The sequence below is a fragment of the Archocentrus centrarchus genome, chromosome 1 (genome assembly GCF_007364275.1).
Source record: "Archocentrus centrarchus isolate MPI-CPG fArcCen1 chromosome 1, fArcCen1, whole genome shotgun sequence".
NCBI lineage: Eukaryota > Metazoa > Chordata > Actinopteri > Cichliformes > Cichlidae > Archocentrus > Archocentrus centrarchus.
This window is the reverse complement of record NC_044346.1, coordinates 17349137-17373413: the sequence shown is the minus strand read 5'-3', so window position 1 is coordinate 17373413 and position 24277 is coordinate 17349137. Positions and strand designations below refer to the sequence as shown.

The following is a 24277-nucleotide window of genomic DNA, read 5'->3' as shown; positions in this document are numbered from 1 at the left end:
CTTGGAAGAAATGCGAGCGTTCTCTAGCAGCACTCTGGTCCACACGGCTGGGTGGCGAGCCACAAACTTCCAATTGCGGCAGACCTCTGCTGCTCTCAGCAGGGTCTTAGTATCCAGGTAGGTGAAGATACAAAAGAGGGCAGCACGTATCTTCAGGATCTCTGGACTGATCACCTCATTGGATTTGGACGGGCTCTTTTCATGTCGACACGGCTTGCTGTAGACGCCTTCAGACCGACCTGTGGGAACAGAAGCGTCTTTAACACATAGTTTAAGACACACACTTCCTAATCATACTACATTAAAAAAACAAAAAAACCCCACTTTATTATGCATATTTAAAATGTAATCAAGTGAAGCTCTCTCACTAATCTCAAGATTTCTAAAGAAAAACAGAAGTACAGTATTATATATTATACAAAGTCTTGAGCCACCCCTCATTTCTTTGTCTTTTGCTTCCAAGGAGCCAGACTTTCTGGTAATTTTTAAAAGTGGTCTTGAGCAACAGTTCTCCAGACTTTCTGAAAGTCTTTCAAAGTTTTTTTTTGGACATTGGCTGCTTTTTCACTCATTTTCAGTTCACTTCTTATATGTAACGATTGTTAAGCCACTAACTCAAAGGACAAACTGGTGCTGTGTCTACACATCACAGACAACTTAGCAAAGAACCCAATTTAAATTGTATCTTTAGGTTCAATAGTGTCCTTAAAAAAATTGAGGAAACTGGACAAGTGGAGGACAAAAGAAGAAGTGGCAGGCCCAAAGAACTATCTACAGCAGATGAACAGTATCTGAAAGACATGTCCTCAAGAAACAGAAAAAAATCCAGCAAAGACCTGACACAGGACCTGAGAGATGCATCTGGACCTTCAACTGATCCATCTACCGTTCACTGAAGCCTCATCAGAAATGGTCTCAGTGGAAGCGTGGCTGTCAAGACGCCATTCTTAATGAAGAGAAACAGTGAAAAAAGGCTGAGGTATGCCACAAGAACTGAAGAATCAAAATTTGAAATTTTTGGTTCAACTTGTCATCAATATATACAGAGGAGTTCAGGAAAGAGGTGCAGCAGTGAGTGCATACAGCCACCTGGAAGTCATGGTTTGGGGCTACATTTCAGCCGGAGCTGTTGGAGATCTTATCAAAACTGATGGACTGCAGAACAGTACCATAAGACTTTGGGAATGGCTTACATCCAAAGAAGAGCTTTGGATGTCCTTCAAAGAGCCTGGAGAATTATTCCTGAAGACTATTTAAAAAAATGACAAGAGTTTAAGCTGTGTTGAAGAATAAAGATGGTCATACCAAATATTGACTTTTAAGCTCGTTAGAAACGCTGCACAAATTCTGTATTTGCCTTCTATGCTGTATGTTTACATGTTTCATTAAATCACTGCACCTATTTCTTTGTATTTTCCCCCCAAAATGAGTGGCTCAAGACTTTTGCACTTCTAATCATCTTTATATTTTATATATATATATATATATATATATATATATATATATATATATATATATATATATATATATATATATATATATATATATATATATATATATATATATATATATATATATATATATATATATATATATATATATATATATATATATAAATGTTTTTAAAAAGGACATTCTGTCACATGGTGGCGCCAACTTTCTACAGGACACTAATTAAGTCTACTTTTTTCCCTCCACCTTCTCATCTTTTCATTCTGTGGATTTCTATCTATTGGCTGGCATCATGTGTCCATTCCTCATAGCAAGATTGCTCTGAGATGACTCATTTCGTCTTTGGCCTTGGAAGGCGTCCGTTCAAAACCATCAGGGCTATGAACCACTGCTCACACTCTCACTCTGTTTCTTGCTTATGCTCTCTCTCTCCCTCTCTCTCTCTCACTCACACACACACACACACACACACACACACACACACACACACACACACACACACACACACACACACACACACACCACCTACGCTCAAGATTGCCAAATGAACTAAAAATGAGGAAAAAAAAAAAAAATGCAAAACTGTGTTGCACGCTGGGAAAAAAAAAAAAAAATCTCTGCTTATAGATACATAACATCCATCACAACCTGGCAGAGACTCTCCTGATAAAGACTACGTCAGAGCAGAGGGATGCCAGTAACATAATGAGAAAAAATCTTTTGTGTTAATGGGGCAGTTATAGCAGTTTATATGAATCTGCCAGAGTTTCACTTCTTCACAGACCGCCCCAGTCCACCTGGTATTTAAAATCCCAGCAGCAGGTGGAAAAGATGGAGGGCCGCAGCAGTGAGTTTAAAGATCTTGGCATTACAAGAAGTTAAGAGAGAAATGTCTGTGGTGGATTTGAATTGTGCAGAAATGACTGGCTGCCTACCTTGGCTGAGCACAAAGCCTACTGTGAGGGAAGAAACTGAAATAATGTAACAGACAAATTTTGAAATGCACAAAGACACACAGAAGAAGAAAAGCAGAGCACTTGCACCAATGTTTGACTTGATTTTCTCAGCATCTTCAACAGAAACACTGGTAAAACACCTCATTAAAAAGGACCCGACATGCTAAAATCACAACTGTAATCACTACAACAGTGTTGAGTCATATTAAAAATGTGAGCCTACTAGAAATATTAATAAACCCTAAATACTAGAAATATTAATAAACCCTAAACTTTGCATGTTTATCTTGTCCCTGTTTGCTTAATTTATTTTGTTTATCAGAACCAAACTTAGTGAAGCTGCATTTAGCTTCAACACTGCAGATGGAGCCTTCTTCCCGATGACCCCTGATGCACCCTAAATGAATTAAAGATATTTAACTGCACCGCAAACACACATTAAGCGTATGTTTGGGCGAATATTAGTATTTTTATTAGTTTGTATTCATTTTCATCTGACTTATTGATTTAAATCGAATTTATTTAACTTTGTTTCCTTAGATGGTGTAGATGAATTTCTTCATCTTACATGAATAGTATAAATGATCTGCAGCAGATATGGGGCCTCTCCTGCAGCCAAAGAAAAACCACAATCAGTTTGTAGAACGAGCTCTGGCCACTGGTGCAGCTCCTGCAATATTACATTACAGCAACCTGACCCAGATCTACATCTGTCACTTCTATTATGGGAGTCATTTTAAGGCCTTGACTCTGTGAATCCTGGCTCACAGATATTAAATTGGAGGGTTTGTGCGACATACAGGATGTAGATTTTTAAGGATTTTGCTGCAGTTTGCTGCACTTATCAAACAAGCTGCAACCTCTGGGATGTTAAAATTAAGCCAACAAAGTACTAGAAAAATGCAGGTCCAAATCTGTGTCATTCTCCACAGACTCCTACTGTAAAATGCCCAACTTTACAGCAGAAAATAATATGCTAACAGCAAGTGGCTACAGACTAGGCTGTCATCTGTCTGCAGCTGGAGTCATTGATCACCAAATAATAGTAAATTGTAACCTATCCAAAAAGGCTGTGCCCCAGTTTTGATGAGTGAAACACATTTTTTTTAAAAATTGTATGCTACTCACCACTAATTAATAGGTATTTGCATCTGTGCACCAGAAGTTTGGCAATGCGGCTTGCTAACCACACTAGCTAGGGATAAGCACTCCACAGGTGCTGGTCATAAAATTAGAATATCATGAAAAAGTTGATTTATTTCAGTAATTCCATTAAAAAACTGAAACTTGTATATTATATTCATTCATTACACACAGACTGATACACCTTGTGCAAGGTGTCAATGTCATCTTTGGACAACTGTCAAGTCAGCAGTCTTCCTGTGTAGCCTACAGAACTAGACTGAGAGACCATTTAAAGGCCTTTGCAGGTATTTTGAGTTAATTGGCTGATTAGAGTGATTAGAGGTGTCTTCAATACTGAACCTTTTCACAGAGTTACTGTATTTGGGGTTTTCATTAGTTGTCAGTTATAATCATCAAAAATAAAAGAAAAACATTTGAAATATATCAGTCTGTGTGTAATGAATGAATATAATATAAAAGTTTCACTTTTTGAATGGAATTACTGAAATAAATCAACTTTTTCAAGATATTCTAATTTTATGACCAGCACCTGTAGATGGCAAAGGCCATGGTGCTAAACAACCAACAGCTCTGGCTTGAGCAACCAGAGTCTAGAAATCAATGGGTGAAAAGTTGCTGTGGCTACGGCCATCGGTTATCCATTTGTCTATGTTAACAACTTTCCAGTAATGATGTGTGGATTGATACTGAAATATCAATACTTCCAATAAAAGACCTTTATGCTTTAAATTTTGGACTCAGGTAAAGCGGCATTTATGATTTCAGGGAATACCTTTTAGCTCTCCATTCGAATTAAATCCCTTATTTCCTCCCTCATTAACTGATAACAACATGGAGGAGCCGAGGACTTGTGTCTGTAAAGGACTTTTTCATTGATGGCACTTTGGCTTCATTTGCACAATTGTCATCAAAGTTTAATTTGCCCAGCACACACTTCTTTAGGTACTTACAGGCCAGAAACTTTATTAATAGATATTTTTCGGACTCTTTAAACATTACCACCACTTTTTTTTCGGACTCTATAATGGCACTCAAGCCTTCTTTGAAGGGCACAATTTCAAAAATATATAATCTTCTACTTTCTAATCTCTCAGCATCATCTGATTACCCCCGCATCATTTGGTCCAAAGAATTGAATATCGAAATCACTGAGGAGCAATGGGCGTCTATTTTGAAATGTATTCATTCATCCTTGATTTGCGCAAGACATTGTGTCCTTCAGTGTAAAGTGGTGCACAGGATACACTGGTCTAGAAGTAGGTTGGCACAGGTTTTTCCTGATATTTACCCTAATTGTGCAAGATGTAAGTCAGGTCCAGCCAATCTTTCTCACATATTTTTGACTTGCTCTTCCCTATTCACATTTTGGGGTTCAGTTTTTGATTCACTTTCAGCTATTGTGTCAGCCAGAATCCCACATTCCCCTCTGACTGCTCTGTTTGGGATTCTCCCTGATGTACATTCTCTGCCCTCCCATTTGATTGAACTTATAGCTTTCCTTACACTTTAACCAGAAGAACCATTCTTATGCGCTGGAAGGATCTGCACCCACCCACGCACACAGGCTGGATAAAAGATGCACTTCACTTTATGAAACTGGAAAAAATAAAATACTCTTTGAGAGGTTCGGATGATAAATTTTATAAAATCTGGCTGCCTTTTCAGAATCATGTTATGTCTCTGACTATTGAGATGACTCTGTAACCACCAGGTTTCTCTTTTTTATTTATTTATTGTCCTTCCTTGTGTTGTTTCCTTACTTGTAAGAATTAATACATAAATCTTAAAAAAAATAAAATAAAAAAATCGATTCTCAAATCCAAGTATCAATACATTCAATACGTCATTTGAGATAATGTATCTTAACAAGAACATGTTAGAAAGTAACTAAATTATTGAGATCTTGCCTAAATGTGACGAGGTTGATGGGAACTACTTTTTCTTCCACCTGGTAAGTGTGTAATGCGAAAGGATGTAACGCCTAAGCGCAGCCTGCTGCTGCTCACTCACTCAAACAGAGACACAATGGCAAAACGTAAAAGAAGTCAGGCATGGAGTTATTTCAGCTCCACAAATAGTCAAGACGCGATCTGTGATGTTTGTGGGAAATGAGTAATAAATGAGGCTGCTACCTCAATGTACTTCTGAGTTTAAAATAAATAAATCAGTGATGTCTTGTGTTCCTTAGCCAAGATTTGAATTTCACCACTTTTTTAGATTTACCAAACACATTAGGTATTTTTGCACAAAGTATCGGTATCAGATCGGTATCGCTGATACCAGCTTGAATTTTACTCAGTATTGGATCGGAAAGGAAATCTGTGGTATCGAACATCGCTACTTTCCAGAGAGCCCTTACCTGTGTTGGGGCGGTATAATGCCCTGCTGTGGTGAGGATAGGGCGCAGCAGACTGCTGGACTTCAGCAACAGCCCTCCTCTCTTGCTCCCACATCTCCACTTCAGACTCGGTGGTTCGGGACCCCACATCAGATACATCACCCTCCTCGCCTTCTGTACTGTTCCTGTAAGGTCGCCGCTGCCAGTTCTGGATAGCCTGTTTACGAAGACCCCAGTTTCTTGAGCCGCATCCGGGTGAGCGTTCGTAACCCCCCTCACCCAACCGGCACTGCATGTGATAATACTGAGCCTCAGGACAGTCCTCCATGGGATGCATCTCAACACTGTCACTGTCATAACCTCCAGAGCCTTGCGAGGCAGACTTGATCCTCCCTGATGCTCTGCAGCAAAACAGAAGGAATGATAATGTAAATGTTTATTGAACTAGTTCATTTTCACTAATCACACCCAGGCCTGATTACTGCCAGATCTCCTGAAACAAGACAATCAGTAAAGTAGGCTAAAAGATTTCAAGAAGCAACACATCATGCCACGATCTAAAGAAACAGCTGAGAAACAAAATCATTGACATCTATCAGTTACTTGTAAAATATATGTTTACTTAGTTTTTTTTTATTTTATACTTCAGAGGCTGGTGTTTAGTTCAGGGTTAGCTCACTAAAGTAGATTTGCTAACCGTAAAACATTTCCTGTGCCTAAACATCCCTTTAAGGCATATTTGCTATTAATATTTAATCATACCCCCCCCCCCAAAAAAAAACAACGTTGTTGCAGATGACTGCCCCTCGTCTGTTTGTTGGGGGTTTCTCTTGAATTAAAACTGAAAGTGATTTCTAGGAGGCTGAGATGAATAAAGTGAATTAGTCACTGAATCAGGGAATTATAAGATCTTACCCATAAATACCAGCAAATAAAACATCAAATTACAGCACCTTAACAGCAGAAATAAATATGTTTATAGTCTAGCTTAAAATAAATGTTTTGGTTTTTTTTGCTCTGTGGACAGTTTTCCATTGCATTTGTGGTGTTAATGCCTTTTGAAGCATTTTTAAAAGGTAAACATCCATGCACAGTATTTCTAGAAGTTTTCAAAAATTCAGAGGAAAAAAAAAAAAGTCAAAAAGTCCATCTCCTGTATTTTGTCGAGCCCTACCAAAGAGTATTTGTGCCAAGTTTCAGAAGATGTCAAATAAAAATGACCATGGAGTAGCAAATTTAGGAAAAGGTTGACAGATGGACAACAGACAGACGGCACGGTATCAGATAAGTTCTGCTGACTGCCGTCTGTCTTTGACAGTGGAGCTAAAAAAACATCTTGATGATCCAAGACCTTTGGGAAAATAGTCTGTGGACTGACAAGACAAAAGGTCTGGGGCTGCTTTTCTGCTTCAGGACCACTTGCTGTAATTGATGGAACCATGAATTCTGCTCCGGCCATCAGTTTGTGCTCTGAAGCTCAACATGCAGCAGGACAATGATCCAAAACACACCAGCAGTCCACCTCTGAATAGCTCAAAAACTTTGGGAGTGTCCTAGTCAAAGTCCAGACTTAAATCAGATTGTGATGCTGTGGCATGACCTCAAACATGTTCCTGCTGGAAAACCCTCGATTGTGACTGAATTAAAACTGTTCTGCAAAGAAGAGTGGGCCAAAATTCCTCCACAGTGATGTGAAAGACTCATTGCCAGTTATCGCAAATGCTTGATTGCAATTCTTGCTACCAAGGGTGGCACAATCAGATATTAGTGGGCAATCACTTTTTCACATAGGGCCAGGTAGGTTTGGACAGATTTTTTCCCCTTAACAAATGAAATCATTTGAAAATTGCATTTTGTATTTACTCAAGTTATCTTTGTCTAATATTAAAATTTATTTGATTATCTGAAACATTTAAGTGTAACAAATGCGCAAAAAAAATCTAAGAGATCAGGGAGAGGGCAAATACTTTTTCATGGCACTGCAAATAGTTGAAACTGCATTCCTATTCAGGCTATCCCCATGCAAATAACTTGGCTCATTTAATGGCACACTAAAACATACAAATGCTACACACAAAAGTCTCAAATACACAAAAGATTACTGTTGTAGCTGCTATCACTTCTTTAGTTACATGTTCATGTTCTTCTGATCATCTCAGCAAAGACCTTAGGGCATTGCTACACAGACTAATATCCTTAAAGGTCCACTGACGACAACTTAAGTGCTGGCACACAATACATAAGTCGATGCAGTGGACTACTTGTTAAACCAAAATGAAGCACAAACTGGTAGAGTACTGTCACAGGTGGGGAACAGTTGCATTTCAGATAACTTATAGTCAAATCAGGGCAGATTTCGTACATTCAAGCTAATACAGTACTTAAAAATAACCTTCTAGCCAACACAAGTAATGAGCAGTTACAAATATCAGCCTCTCAAAAGTAGGACATTTTTCTTTTTCTCCATTTCTTCCATCTCGGTGCTTCTGCCTCTTTTTCTCAGCACAACAAGGAGAGCAAAATGTCACCACGCATCACTTTAGGAACAAAAGTGTAAGAGAATCACAGGTGATACAGCTGCCAGCATGCACCAGAAATTCCAAGTGAGGATGTGCCAAAGCTGAAATGCGTAAAATGCCACAAACATGAATTTATATTCTGTGAAAATAAAACGGTGCTCTGTGTTTACGGTTTAAAAGAGCAAAACTGGGACAAACCTGGGAGTCACTGCAGTCTAACGAGCCATTTGTTAAGCTATAATGTGATCAACATGACAGACTGCACTAATGTTTTCCCAATATTTAAATCAATAATTACACATAATGTGAAAAGAAAGATATAAATTCATCCCAATCATGAGAGCTTGTCAGTAGCAACTGCTAATTAAGGATTTCAGAGTGCACAAAGCATCAAAGAATAAATAAACAACTCAATAAGCAGCTGGTGAAATGCGCTCCCTCTTGTCTCATCTTACTAAACTAACGACATGAGCAGACTTACACTGAGAGGAAGAGTTAGAGTATCATTCTCCTGTAACTAATGTTACATCTATAGTAAAGGATTCCATTTACAAAAGGTTTTCTTGGATGCACACAAAAATAATGCAATTATAATAAATAATAGTGGAAAGTACTGCTACTACCGAGCTGCATGGATACATATAGTGGTAAAGAGCTACATAATACTGCACCAACAGTCACGACAGCTGCATCCACTGAGCTGAGGATAAAAACTGCAACAAGACTGCATAACTGCAAACAGTCAACCTCTTAGATGCCACTTCTCCAGCTCCACTGACAGATGGCAGCCCCATTGGTAGAGACATTTGTAGATGGTAACACAGTTAACACTATGAATACTACCACTACTATCACAGAATCAAATGAGCTCTTTAATGCCACTGCCACAATTTACACGGAGAATCACAAGTACAAGAGCATGTATGCAACATGCAGAGAGTACCCTCCCTGGAAAAGGCACTCTCCAAACTAAAGTCTCTCAAGAAAGCCCAGAGAGACTTTAGCTGCTAACAGAGGTGGATAAGAAGTGCAAGAAGATGTCCATAAGTGTGACTCTAGAGAGGCTCACAGCACTAGCTGCAAGGCTGCAGAGATACTCCACAGAGGCAGAAACCAAGACTATAAATATCCTTTTCCAATCACAACAATAGGACACATGAATGAGCCAGCCAGAGCTGAGACTGAGCAAAAGTGAAAAGACATTACACAACATCCATGCATGGAGTCTGGTGGACCTCAAAGCAGATGATGGCAACCTCCCAGAACAAAAGTCAGTCAGAAGCACAAAAACTGACATTCAGCAGACTGACTGGTTAACACATGTAAAACAATCCTGATGGTCAAAGATTCCTACAAGGGTAAAACACTGTTGAACTGCCAGCTTTTGAGAAAAGTAGACAAATAAGCCAAGCTCAGGACACTAACACCAGCAGAAGGTCAAGTGTAGAGAAACATCTGTGCCAAATACAGGTGTTAGACTAGTTTACTTCAATACTGACCAATAATCTCCCAAACAAGCAAACCTGATCAAGAGGGGGTGGTGGGAACCCTACAAAGAAGACAGGCACAGTTTATTACTTCCAATCTGACAAACATAATACAGTATAAGCATGCATGTATTTGTTTTTATGCATCCTCCAGAAAGAGCACAGTAATGCACACCATTCAGATGCAGCAGAAAGGGAACCGATCTGTTCTGCTACAAGAGCCAAATCTAGGGCATTGGGAGAGTCTGGATGGGGGCAGCAAACCTCTGGATGAATCATGACAGCCCTGACAGAGCACAGGATTCATCCAGAGAAGGGTCACTTTATTACAAACATTATTTACCAATATTTATAATATTAACTACTGCCCAGGGATACGCATCTGTTCTCACCAGCCACTTTATTAGCCACACCAGTGACTTTGGATTGCAACATTTTCCCTGTGTGCTGTTAGTAAATCATGATTATTATTTTTAATAGCAAAAGGAGTTTGCAGTTGTGCAAACTGAATAAATTTGCCAGTAAAAATGGCATCTGAACACACTCTTTATCTTTAAACAGCTTTTTTTTTTTTTTAACTCACTTTATTAAGCTTCAAACACGAAAAATTATATTGCAGATATAAAAACAGCTTTTAATAACTGAAGGCAGAAGGCTTAGACAGTTGTTCTCAGGCGTCGCTCAATTGCTCAATTGAGGTTTTGCAAACACGTGACCACTGACCACATGACATCAACTTGTTGGCAATTTTGGATGTGTAACAATCATGGTGACAATACAAGATCCAATGAATAAGGCCCCAGTTACACAGGCCAAGAGACTGGACTGCTACCATCTGGCAACCACCAGTAATGAAGGAAAACTGAATATTTCCTTACCAGTTATAAGTGGTTGTTGAAGTTTGGTGGCAGTGACAGGGAAAATGATTAAGTCCCAGTCACACATGCCTACAGACTGGTCAGTGACCCCCCTCCCCCCGGCAACCACCTGCTGCTTGGGAAAAACATATATTCCCCAACCAGCTGGTAAAATGTTCTTGCAATTGCACTGTTTGCTAACATATTGCTGCAGTCATAGTTTGGATGGAAGCAACGGACTTGTCTGCAAACACTGTAAGGCTACTTTCTGATGTGTAGTGAAATTATGAAAAGTGAAACACAAACCAGAAATGGAAACTATGAAATTGAAACATGTTGGCTGCAGCACTGAGGCACAACTTTTACTTTGAAGGCGAACGTTCTCCATTTGCGGTTTGCGCCGGACTCTCTCAAGTTGTACTACCGGCTGGTAGTTAGCAAGTATTTTCAAACAAACATGGAAAAGAACAGTGTTACCTGGTAATCTGCAGTAATCTGCAATTACTGAGAGGTTTTTGGTTCAGCACCTTCTTTACAACCGATTTCACCCAGCAACAGGTGGTGGTATCACATCCAATATGGCAGTTAACTCTCAATGTGTGCATGATGTCACATGAGAAACCCTCAGCATCTTACTGTAAAAGTCCTGAAAGTCTGTAGCAATTATCTGTTTATTTTAAAAACAGTTCTACGAAATACTGAAAAATGAATTGCCATCAAATCCCTTCAGATTGTTTGCTCTGGTCAAAAACACAAAGATACACAATTAACATAACTGTGATGCCTGGCATGGACTCTGTATAATCATTTCCTGTTTTACTTTGAAATATTTTGCCTGGTTTTACTGTTGCTAATTTCTCTCTTTGTTTCTATTTTCCTCCCATACCTGTTTCCCATGGCCTAATTACTCACCCAGTATTTATACAGCCATGCTTCAATTTGTCCCCTGCCAAATGTAGAGCTTTCCAGTATTTTCTGTGACTTTGTGATTCTCTTGTGTATGACCTCCTGCTAGTTTTTGGACCACAGTTTTTTTTTGCCTTAGTCCTGTACGTTTTGCGTAGGGGGAGTTTTGGGATTTTTAGACAGTTTTTGGACTCTTGCTTGCCCCCTTGCTGCTTGAATTGCCTACCTATGCACGACCCAAACTTTGAACATTGAAACTGAGTTATGGGCTGTTATCCTACTTCTGAGGCTACTGTTTGGTTCAGCCAGTACAATAACATAAAACAGAAGGCAACAAATACTAACTTTTGAGAAGGTGTACTGAACAGATGTTTAGAGGTTTTAATGATAATTTTTGTTAGCGTAAAGTTTTGTATAACCTCTGGAGTCAATGTGTGCATGTCTCAGACTCCCTGATGTGAATATAATACTGACCTACACTTGCAATATTATAGATACAAAAACATATAAAACAACAAAAGACGTCACAAAAATACTGTCACACTATTATTATGGCAAGTGCTTCCATATATATATATATATATATATATATATATATATATATATATATATATATATATATATATATATATATATATATATATATATATATATGTGTGTGTGTGTGTGTGTGTGTGTACACACACACACACACACACACACACACACACACACACACACACACCATACAAAAGATGAGGGCCAGCAAGCGCAGCAGACTGCTGTTGGAAGCTCTAGGACTACCATTTCCATATAACTGACAGTTTCACTCTGAGTAGGTACAAAAGATGAGGTGTGCTAAATGCATTCAAAATTAGAGAGCTATATATATATATAAATCTCTGCCTGGACCAAAAAAAAAAAAAACGCAAGTTTCAGAGTTCCTTAATTATCTGGTACGAGAAATATCATTGTAATTATACCACATTAAATAGAGCAATTACAAAGCATGGATGATTCTCATTGTACTCAATAAAAGTACCAGAAAGTGAGAGTCTACATTTGTATTCGTGGTATTTGAGTCTTGTATTTGTTGAACTGTGGTTACTGTTTGGATTTCACTGTCCTTGTCTTGCTTCGTTTTGTCAATGTGTTAGCTCCCTTCTTTTGTGGTTTCCACTTCCTGTTTTATTCTGGTAATCGATTTTCCTTGAATGTATGTGGTATCTACGCTTCTGCTTGAATAGTGTCATTGATTCATTTATTACCTGCTTTAGCAGAGGATACACTGGACCATCCTTACTGAAAGGAAAGGAGATAATTTCATCCCATAATGCATAATTACTTTGGATCAGCCTGGATAAGTGATAGATGGAGGGAACTTTACTTTGGCCATAGAAATCCTCAACAAGGACTTAGGTTATGGGGCAAATTAGTGTGATGCCACAATCACAGGGTGATCTACTAATAGTGCTCTAGTTTACTTAAAAAATGTAGCCAGTTCATTTCACTATTAGCCAGTATTCTGCCAAGAGCAGCGCGCAAAACCCAGCAGACCCTATACTAACCAATATAACACAGAGTAAGCATAAGTATTACGTATGTGTTTTGTCAGAAAAAAGTGTGACATTAGATTAATGAGAGGAGGATGAAAGAGAATGAATGTGCAGCTTTGAACTAAAGCAGTGTGTTGCTGACCCACCCTGTGCTGGGGGAGGAACGTCTCTCTGACACTTGGTACATTCCCCTCGTGCTCCCAGAGATGCTTGAGTTTCTCTGGAGAGACAGAGAGAGAGAGAGAGAGAGAGACAAAGAAAACAAAGAGTCAGAACAGACGAAAACATGTTATTAATAAAATGTCAGGCTTACTATGTTTCCTCAGCGGGCTCACACGTTATTTTATGGACTGATCTTTATGACAATTTTGTGATAGAGAAATGTGATTGTACATATCTTACAACAAACATAATATGATAAGACATCTAATTTAAGGACAAGATACTATACGTATTACTAACAAACAGCTGTCACACTAAATTAGAACCACTACAAAAATAAACAGCCTGCTTGAAGAAAAAATGAATAACAAAACTGGTTTTCTAATTAAAGTTAATTGTGTGTGGTTTAGTGATGTGTTTTCAACACATTTCATTTTCCTGATTTGAGTAGGTACTGTACTGTGCAAACAAACAATTCATCTAAATGAATTAACCTAACCTATACATGACTTTGGACATGCACAGGTTAAGTTAGTTGGCAATTACATTGGCCACAGGTGTAAACGTGAACGTGAATGGGTGTGTGTCTCTGTGTTAGCCCCTGGTTAGACTGGCGACCTGGGTCCAGGGCTTACTCCACCTTGTGCGACATGACAGCTGGCAACCCTGAACTGGATAGCCTGAAGAAAATGCATGGATGGACAGTAGACAAAATATCTTTCTCTAGAGCAAAATGCTGGATGGGCCTGACTGACTGAGCAATCAATACATCTGTTCATCACTGCAGAGAGAACCCTACAATCTAAAATATTCGGTTGCAGCTCTGAGAGCAGGTTTTTTAAATTTATTTGCTTCTAAGTGTGCAATCTGACTCTCTTCATTTGCCAGTGCAAAATCTTCCTTGTTGTTCTTTCACACCACACTCAAAGCTGCATGTGCACTGAAGTATGCGTGTGTGTGTGAAGCAGTGCCAGGTGGAACTCTGTGTACCAAACCGGCGACGTGCCACAGAGGGAAAATGTGCACAAGCACAGACACTCTCACTCTCTCTCCGCCTCTCTTTTTCTCTGCTTCACTCACACAGCTTGTTTGTGGGATACTGCCAGTGAAAATGGACCGTGGAGGAAACAGGCGAGCATCATCCGTGGCTTTCATTCCTGGACAGACTGCAGTGAAGACAGAACGGGAACACATCTCCAAGAAATGGTTTGAATCAAATGCATTCATCTGGAGGGATAACTCAATTGGCTGACTTAAATTTGAGCCAAACTCCAGCATTTGCCTGTTTCTACCTCTTCTGCTCTCTGTTACAAACCCAAAACATAATAAAACACAACAATCAAAATAAAGCTGCTGTATATTCCCATTTCTTGTGAAGAAATACATTACAGTCAACCTTGAATGAACTAGAGACCGAGCAGAAAAACCATCCCTTCTCTCACTGCCAGTCCTAAAATACACCTGTCACTATGAAACCTGTCTCCTAGGAAGATAAGGGTGACCTTACTGAGGCCGCATAGAGAGATAGAGACATCATTGGGCTTCCCTTGACAGTGTAACAAGGTGCCAACCAGTTAGTGCCTCCACACTTGTACTTGTCATGCTGATTATTCACAGTCCTACAGTGCACAAGCATGGAGACGTGAAACTGACTGAATGTAGGTAGTCACAGGTCGTGTGTCTCTCCAATAATTCAGTTCAATTTTATTTATATAGCGCAAATCCACAACTGTCGCCTCAAGGTGCTTTATATTGTGGGCTACAAACCCTACAATACTAAACAAAACCAAAACAAACAAAGAAAAAAACCCAGCAATCATCAGATGACCCCCTATAAGTAAGCACTTGGCAACAGTGGGAAGGAAAAACTCCTGTTTAACAGGAAGAAACCTCCAGCAGAACCAGGGTCAGGGAGGGGCAGCCATCTGCTGTGACCGGTTCAGGGTGAGGCAAAAAACAAAACATGTATAAAAGAAATAATATAGCTTAAGAAAGAGGATACCTTTCTTTAACTATTGTTAGCAAGAAACTACCATTAAAAAGCTATTTTAGTCTACTTGAGCCTGTACTTCTTTCATATCATAACAATTTATTAATGACAGTACAGTATGCCTGTTAACACAGTAAAATGAAAATAAGCTTAATCCCAGTTTACTTACTACAACCAGGTGAAAAATCAAACCAACAAAAAAACCCCGACCCCCCTCCAGTGAGTGGAGCAGATTTAGGGATCCAGCACCACAGAGTTTTGGTTATGACTCAGTCACACTAGAGTAAAAAAAGAAGTCTGACATGAATTACGGATGAATGAAATGTGTATTAGTGCATTTTCCCTCATCGGGCTCATGGGCTGCAGAAGAATGTCACCAAGAACCACACTTTGAGAGGCCTGGCCTTAGAGGAAAGGATCAGTGTGAATCAATATATCAGTCATCACCTTTATCCTATAAAGAAACATTTCTGGCCTGTGGTCAAAGGCTCACTCAATGGTTTGAGTATGAAAATGATGTGAATCATATGCTATGGCCAGCTCGAAACCCAAATGAAGACCTATTGGAGATTTCTGATGCTAGATAATGAAAAATGATGGAATACCTTTTAGAAAACCGGTGAGTTCCGGTGACTTTTCTAATAAATGTCAGTGTGTGGTAACTCCTTAGTAAAACACTTTATTTCGGGATTTTCCTGTAACTGGTCAAATGCTTGTAAGTTGATAAACCGAGGACGCTGAGGTTATCTGCGCACTCAGAGATGGTAATCTCAGGACATGATTTCTCTCAGGCAGATCTGCACCACATCACATCTGATTAAAAATCATGCCTAAATCTTGAGCGAGAGCAAGAACGGTTTCCATGGCAGCATACACATTAGTGCACTGTGAAACAGGTGACCTGTTTTTTTTATTTTTGTTTTTTTTGGTTAAGTGTTGAACAGTAATTTGAATAAGTGACATTAAGAACAGACTCTTTCTGGTTTTATATATTTTTTTAATCATTGTGTAATACAGCAAAACAAAAGGAGCAAAGAGGCATGGTTAGAGTATTGAGCCTGGAGATGAAGAGCTGCATTCCAGCTTTCAGAGGAAGAGGCAACTCTTTAATGGGTGCACACTTTCTTATCAGGATGTACTGAGCTGCACAGCTTCACTGTTCCCACAGCTTTGATGCTGAATGTTAAATAAATAGGGAACATGACGCTAAGCATAAGTCCTACTGTAATAACCCTTTAATGAAGGAGCACCACTTAAGTATAACATAGAATGATGTGTACATTATCAGCTAAATACATGTAGCTTGGCCTGCCCACATATCTTCAGAGAAATCTTACTTCTACATAATGGCATAGAAATGCAAATAGTTTAACGGTGGCATGGCTACCATCATATATAAAGTGCATGGATATAAAAAAGAATCTAATCTTTAGGAAACAATCTGTTGTACAGTGATATTAACATTATATATCCAAGAAAAGTAACCTTAAGTAACTATTGTATTTCAGTATTTTTGATTTCAAATCTGTACAGTTTAAAGTCAACAAGACCGTACCAAATGACGCTGGCTAAATGTGTTCAAAAAGTGCGATGAACAGCTAAGCACCTCCACCATGGAGATTCTGTTTTTGGGAACGCTTGAATGCGTGTGTCATTCCGTCTATAAACACAACAGCCAGAAATATTTTTCTGCAGGTGCTAAGGGGGGGGGTGGCTAAGCATTTTACTGAGGGTGCTATGAAGGATCATTTGTTCTTTCAGGTCTCAACACACACATGCACAAGCTATTTTCTTGGGGGTGCTACGGGGGGTGCTATGACTTTTCCAGGGGGAGCTATAGCACCCCCTAGTGCCCCCCTGGCACCGCCACTGACAACAGCTCAAAAAGCTTTGAATCAATTCTGACAGAACTTTGTAGGGGCGCAGAGTGGGAGAGTGGGGTCATGCTAATGATCCGTTAAAATTTGGCTTACACCCACCGAGGTCTTCAAGGTCAACTTCATGATTTATTGGTCCAAAATGGGAAAAAAAAGCCTTATAACTTAGAAACTAAGTTACAAATGTGGTGTGTATTGTCAACATAAAGAAAGCACCGTATAAAGATTTAAAACATTATGTCACATTTGACCTCTGAGCCTTCCTTCAAAGTCAATATTGATCTGAAGGTCAAAGTGAAAATTTATTAAAACGATGTTTCTTATGTATTAACATATAGGCATATAGGGAATGATATTTGGGGATTCTAAATAACATGTTACTTTGGACCTCTGACCTCTTTTTCAAGGTCAAATAAGGTCAAACTTTCATAAAACTATGCTTAAAATTCTGCTGCCTTTGTTTGTTTAGGAGTGATGCTGGTATATGGGGATTCTAAAAATTACACTATAGTAGGCATCCAAATATGTCACATTTGACCTCTGATCTCACGTTTACATTTCACATCTGCCTTTCTTTCAAGTTGACCCCAAAATGTGTTATAACTTTAAATAAAGTATAGAAAGAGAAAAAGAAAGAGAATGAGCTGTATAGTGAGTTAGAAATATACTGTAGTATAATATTATATAAGAAGAAGCACTCGGTGGAAGTGTACAAACTTCCACCGAGGCAGCTCACTCCCTGGGCAATATTTGTTGCATTTGTGGCATTCCACACACATGTTGCCAACAGGGAAGTTGGACAAATTGTGCAACGTCAACACTGACATCACAGTATGGTACAGCAGCTGCACTGAGGCAGACAGGGTCAGGCTTCAGAGGGTAATCAAGACAACACAAAGAATCGTTGGCTGCCCTCTCCCCTCCCTGATGGACATCTACACCTCCCGCTGCATCAGCAGAGCCAGGAACATCATCAAGGACAGCTCACACCCTGGCTTTGACCTGTTTGACCTGCTGGCCTCTAGCAGGCGCTACAGGTGCATCAAAGCCAGAACAAACAGACTCAAGAACTGCTTCTTCACCAGAGCAATCACCACCCTGAACTCACACACTCACCCACTGTAACTGTGCAACATCCACATCTCTGTGCAATATTATATCATTCATACTGAACAATATCTAACATTCCTATATTGTGTAATATCCAGTATTCATTCACTAGTGCAATATTCATTCACCAAGTGCAATTTTCATCATCTTCATTATTATATGTATACACATATTTACTTTTCTTACAATGTACAGATGCACCAATGTATGTATATATTTTTATACATTCTATTTTTTGTATATTTTACACATTGTTTATTTCTGTATATCTCTTGATTATATTGATTATACTAGATTATAATATTTTTATTTTAGAGAGTTTGATTTTCTGTTACATGGCACTGAACAGGAGTGGCCCTCCAATCTCATTGTACATCCTGTATAATGACAATAAAGGCATTCTATTCTATTCTATTCTACATGAAGGTTGGAGGGTGTTTCTACTGAGTCCTCTTTACGTCTTACTTATCGACCATTTTAAATACAGATTGGCAAATGCCTAATACTAGCCTGCTGATAAAACAGTCTGGCTGTGTTTTATTTGTTATAATGAAGATTTATTTTTTTAGTAACTACTCAAACTAAATAAGCAAATCGAATAAAATATCAGAGTTGGTGCATCCATGTACACAACTTTATTTATTTATTCTTCGAGAGTTATATTTATTTTTATTGCATGCTTAATTTCATCTATTTTATCTATTTTTGGTATTTTGACATCCAGTGTGGGCAGCAAAGTAAAAATTTCATTGTACAGGAAAACAATGTTTCTTCACTGTACATATGACAAATCCATAATCCATAATTATAGCTTATTTCACTTTAACTGCAGATATATGAAAAATAGGCATTGACTGCTCTTCAGATTAGTAAAACAGAGTAGATTGTTGTCTCAGGGATCTTGTAGTCTACTACCGGTTCGACCTGTGGTACATTACAGAGACATGAATCAATGCAATCTATGCTTTTGTACTATTCATCAACAGTAAGCTGCTCTGTTAATGACTGTGAGAATGTCTGAAGTGGAGTTACCTGCAGTTTTTATAGCGTTTAAGAGTCTTTGGAATTGGAAAAAAATGCAATTACTACTTAAATATTATTTATTCACAATAAAAGTAAAATTATTATCTTACGAAAAATGTGTTACAAAATTATATAGCAGAAAGTATGAAAACAAAACACCAGTTAAATATTTAAAAACCCATTTGTATAGCAGGTGCTGTGTATGACTGAAAACATCTTATATTATGTTTTTTGTCTCAACAGAAATTACCTTCAACAAAATGAAGCCACAGTAGTCACAGTGCTTTTCAACCTACAGCAATGTGCATTCAAGCATCCTAACCTGGCGTCCATTGCCTTTTGAGGCCTGCAGGCTGCAGCGTCCCAGGCTGCCATTCGGTGTGGTGCCACAGCTGCTGATGATCTGCAGCTGTTTTTCGGCACGATCAGCTCGATCCAGAAGCTCTTCAATAAACTGCTGCAAGCGCACCTTAGCGTTGGCTTCACGGGCTGCCGTCTCCTGGAGGAACTGGTCGATCTGGGCGACTTCCCTGTGGGAACAAGGGGAGGAAGTGTTAATGAGACATTCTTGCTAGAAGCATTCTTAAATCGGCTATTAAGAGGACCGGAGGGTGGAGGGGACAGAAACACACATGTTCTGCTGAGATTTTTGTGCACTGAACAAACTTTATTTATGTGATTGTGAGATTCCGCCTTTAAAAACCTCTCACAAATATGCATCCGCTGTACTGCCCTTAAAAACAGACTATGCACACGGAGGGCTGCTGACAGATAAACAAACAACACGATTACAAAGGCAGAGTGAGCAAAGAAACAGAGGGTGAGAGAGTGGCTGGATCCTCATACTGCAAACACAGCAGGGCAAATTCCTGACAGTTCAAGGGACAGCGTGTGACCCAGACAGCCTTGGTCTTAATTTCAGGGCAGTTTACTACTCTCCAATGCATTCTGCATTCAATTATAGTTGCACTAGTTTCTGTCACAGTTATCCTCCTCTGCTGGCACCGTATGTGTGTGAGGAGATGGGCGGAGTGGAGCAGGGACAGGTAGAAAAGAAGATAGTTTACTCAAATTCATGACAACTTGTTAACCTGCTGTAAGTGCAACACAAGCTTCTCAACAAGTGTTAATTCACATAAAACCAAAGGCTGACAGATGCTGACCAGCCCCAAATGTCTCTAAGAATAAAGTGACCCAGATCTATGTGTGGCAGCCATAATAAGAGCTGCTCAAAGGTGTGTCAGTGCTTCCTTTATTACCTCCTATAGCATCCTTTATCAAAGGAAAGAAGGTGATTCCATCCCACATCATGAACTGATATTTTTCACCTGTAGCTGTCTTTTATATGAGGTGCATTAAACAACATGGTAAAAAATATTTTGGGTTTAAGTAAGATGCACATTTTGTAATCTGTCTTCTGAACATTGTAGTTTCCATAAAGTAGACAACTCATCACATTATTAAGGAGTTTAGTGTAAGTGCAGTCAGATTCACCTTTCCTTCACCTTGTGACATTGACTGATTTCCATCAACATCGAGGAATAGTGATTAGGAAAAGGAGATAAGAGGTCATTTTCTGGACTATTCAACTGTAGCATAAGTCTGATGGCAGAAAAGATACTTCTGGATGGCTAGAGCACTAGCAGATTGGTGACTGAGTGTGTGTGTGTGTGTGTGTGTGTGTGTGTGTGTGTGTGTGTGTGTGTGTGTGTGTGTGTGTGTGTGTGTGTGTGTTGGGTGGGGAAGGCCATATCCCGTCCAAAAACAGCCAACCCAATAGAAACCATTCCTGCAGTGATTCTGTTCTGTCATCTGAGAAAGCAATAGTCAAATTTTAGTTTGGATCATGAATTACATAAGCTGTCCCAAGTGGATCAGTAAATTCCCTTTACACTGATGGGAACAGACTTTGACTTGGTCCAAATGAGCCTAAAGGAACAAAGAGAAATTTCTTCAAACTTACAATAAATTATTGTGGGCAGCAGAGACAAGGTGAGCGTAAAACACCGACACAGTTTTAGTGTTTAAGCTGATAATATAAAATAAGTAAAAAGGCATAGACACTACAGTTAAAACAGCTTAAATGTGTGGAATTAAATAAAAGCAAGCTTGAAAAGGTGCGTCTTGAGTTTCTTCTTTAAAGGAATCAACAGTGTCCAAGGCTCTTAAGTCCAATGGGAGCAAGTTCCACAACTTAGGGGCCACAGTCCTTTGATCCTTAACCTGAACTGAGGCACCACTTCAGTTACCGTCACATCAGGAAGTTGGATCTAGTAAATGTTTGCCCTTGTTGCCTGATACAAACTAACAATCATTGTTCTACTGATAAATAAAATCAATAAATGTCTCACTGCCACTTTCCACATCAACAAACAGATGTGTATGGAATATTTCATATCTGTCATTGCAAAGCAGTCCACCTAAGGACCATCTACAGCAGGGGTCTCAAACTCGCGATCCGCGGGCCGCATCTGGCCACGCCCCCTACTTCCGGTCTGCGATTTGATGTAAAAAACATGAGAATTTGGCCCTTTAAGTTACTTTTTTGACATTTCGCTAACTACTCTTAATTGGAGGGGATCAGGGGACACTGATCTACAGCTTCAGGTCTTTTTCCTTTATGCATCTCTCAGTGTGTCCTTATAAACATCCCAGTTTTGTACTGTCTAAACAATGCAGTCAAGAGAGCTTAATAAGGTATTTCAGTCATCTGACCTCGAGGAAGCAAAAGGAAATCATTAAAGGTTCAGAGCATTCCTACAGACATGGAATAGAGACATTTAATCCATATCCCTTCAATTTAAATAGATTTGTGCTCATGAAACAAACAAAGTTGCTTATTTCATGTCAAATTAATGTCAAACATCTGCTGCTACTAAACTATCATACAATGCAGAATCCAAAACAGCAACAGCACGCACAATGACTTTTCCTGAAATGGGGACAATCTAAGCTATAAAAATAGCTTTGAGTCTGACACAGAAAACTTTTCTTATCTTCAGGCAAAGATCATAAAGCTGTGACTCCAAAATTAGTCAAGGTAGCTAACTGTAGGGCAGAAATGAATGTGCCACAACATCAATGAGTAAATAATCAGTGAATCTGGAAATTATGTCAAAATTAAACAGCCTCTCTCTCATGTTGAAATGTGATCAATTGTAATTGGAGCTTAAAGTCACGTAGTAACTGCACAAAACATGATTTTTATCTCATTTTCACTAACTGAATTGTATAGACTTGAGTGTAAATTGATTAAAAGAGCAGCTGAAGATAAAACTCACTGCATTAATGTACAGAGAAAAAGCATGTGTGTTGTTGTAAATTTTCTTGTCTTACTATCACCACGCTGTAAACTCCGATCTCTAGTTTTGCAAAAGGAAGAAGGGAAACATCCAGACAACACATTAGCTGGTTATATCACTGAGGACAAAGTGAACATACAGACATGCCAGGATCTGTTTTTAACCCCATGAAGATAAAGGAGTACCAACAGTCTCCAGTGCTCACTATGTCTTTGGGTATATTTAAATCCAATTTTTAATGTTATGTTCTCCTTTAATTCTCCATTAAGTAATTCTTTTCAGCTGACCCAGCTCCAGATGGAAATCACTTCTTTCCTTGGTGCCATTTCAGAACCAGCCCACATATCAACAGGTGAGAGTGGCATTACATAATTCAGTTCATTCCTGTGGGAAAGAAATCGATAATTGAAAGAATCTGCAAACTATGTGTGAATTTCTTGTGGCGGCTCCTCCTACAGTTACTTCACATGTTAAAGAAATATATGAAAAGCAAATACAGTAACAAGTGTTGCCTTTAAAAGTAGCATTACTGCTGGTATCAGTGGCATCTTTCAGACCCAGCACTTCTGTGGTACCTTGCCAGTGACAGCTTTTTGGCCCAAGTCGTTTTAGCCCGTCGCTAGGTGGTTGCCAGGCAATGTTATGGCATGGTGATCTGTCATGCATAATTTAACTTTTGTGGATATAAATGAGATGTTGCTGTCATAAAATTATATGCTATTATAAAAGGTGATATAGGTGCATAAATGCTAAAAATGGGTCATTTCATGCTGTTGCTTGGCAATTGGATGACATCATAATATCTGATATAAACAAAAACCTTCAGGGGCCCAAGATGTACCTATGTGCCAAGTTTGGATGCTCAGCTCCTGATCATTTGCAGACAGAGAGATTTTGCGTATTATAGTGAGACATATAACATAAAACTGTCTTTCTGTATTAAATTCACTTTACAAATAAAATTGTTCTGCCTCAAGGAAGGGAAGGGATAAATAATAACAGAACAACCAATGATAAGAATAGTTCCCCGTTTGCACAATATAAGATTATCTTTCATAGATAATAAGGTTTCCGTGGAACAGCCTCCAGTCAAATTAAAACATTTTTAGTGAATTATTGCAGTTCTTACGGCTCGTGACTATTACGGTCTTCAAAACCCATATGGTAAATGCTGGATGTAGAAGTCTTAAAGTCATAATGACATGAATAAGCAAAATGCTTCTGCAGATTATGTCATTAAAATCATCCTACACTAAACGATGCATCTCATTATGCTTAATGACTTCAAGTACTATTTACTTTGATTTAATATTTAGAGCTATACCTAATGAGACGTTTCATTAGACAACCTGAAGCTGACGTTTTGCTTTCATTATTCCGTTTAATAAACAGAGGAAACAACAACTGAGTATCATTTTAGTTCAGCCTCCAAGAAAAGTAGCATATAGCTATCTGAGAACATCTAGGAATAGTCACTGTTGAGCTTGGTTTTTATGCACTCGAAATTAGGGCATTTGTGATTCAGGATCTAAATTTTCATGCATCTTTAATTTGTCTTAATTAATTATTCAGCTGTATCAGGAGATGGATAAACCAACCCCGTGATGGACGCCACAC

General features: G+C 38.9%; 1 protein-coding gene across 1 annotated transcript in view; it reads right to left on the bottom strand.

Annotated features, from left to right (window-relative positions):
- Window positions 1-24277, bottom strand: part of fbxo41 (F-box protein 41) — a 54844-nt gene that overhangs the window by 5944 nt on the left and 24623 nt on the right. Inside the window, exons 3-6 of the mRNA XM_030736411.1 lie at window positions 19681-19888; window positions 13343-13416; window positions 5914-6293; window positions 1-239 (exon numbers count right to left, since the gene is read on the bottom strand). Of these exons, the coding sequence (XP_030592271.1) occupies window positions 1-239; window positions 5914-6293; window positions 13343-13416; window positions 19681-19888 (901 nt within the window). The remainder of the gene's footprint in view (window positions 240-5913; window positions 6294-13342; window positions 13417-19680; window positions 19889-24277) is intronic.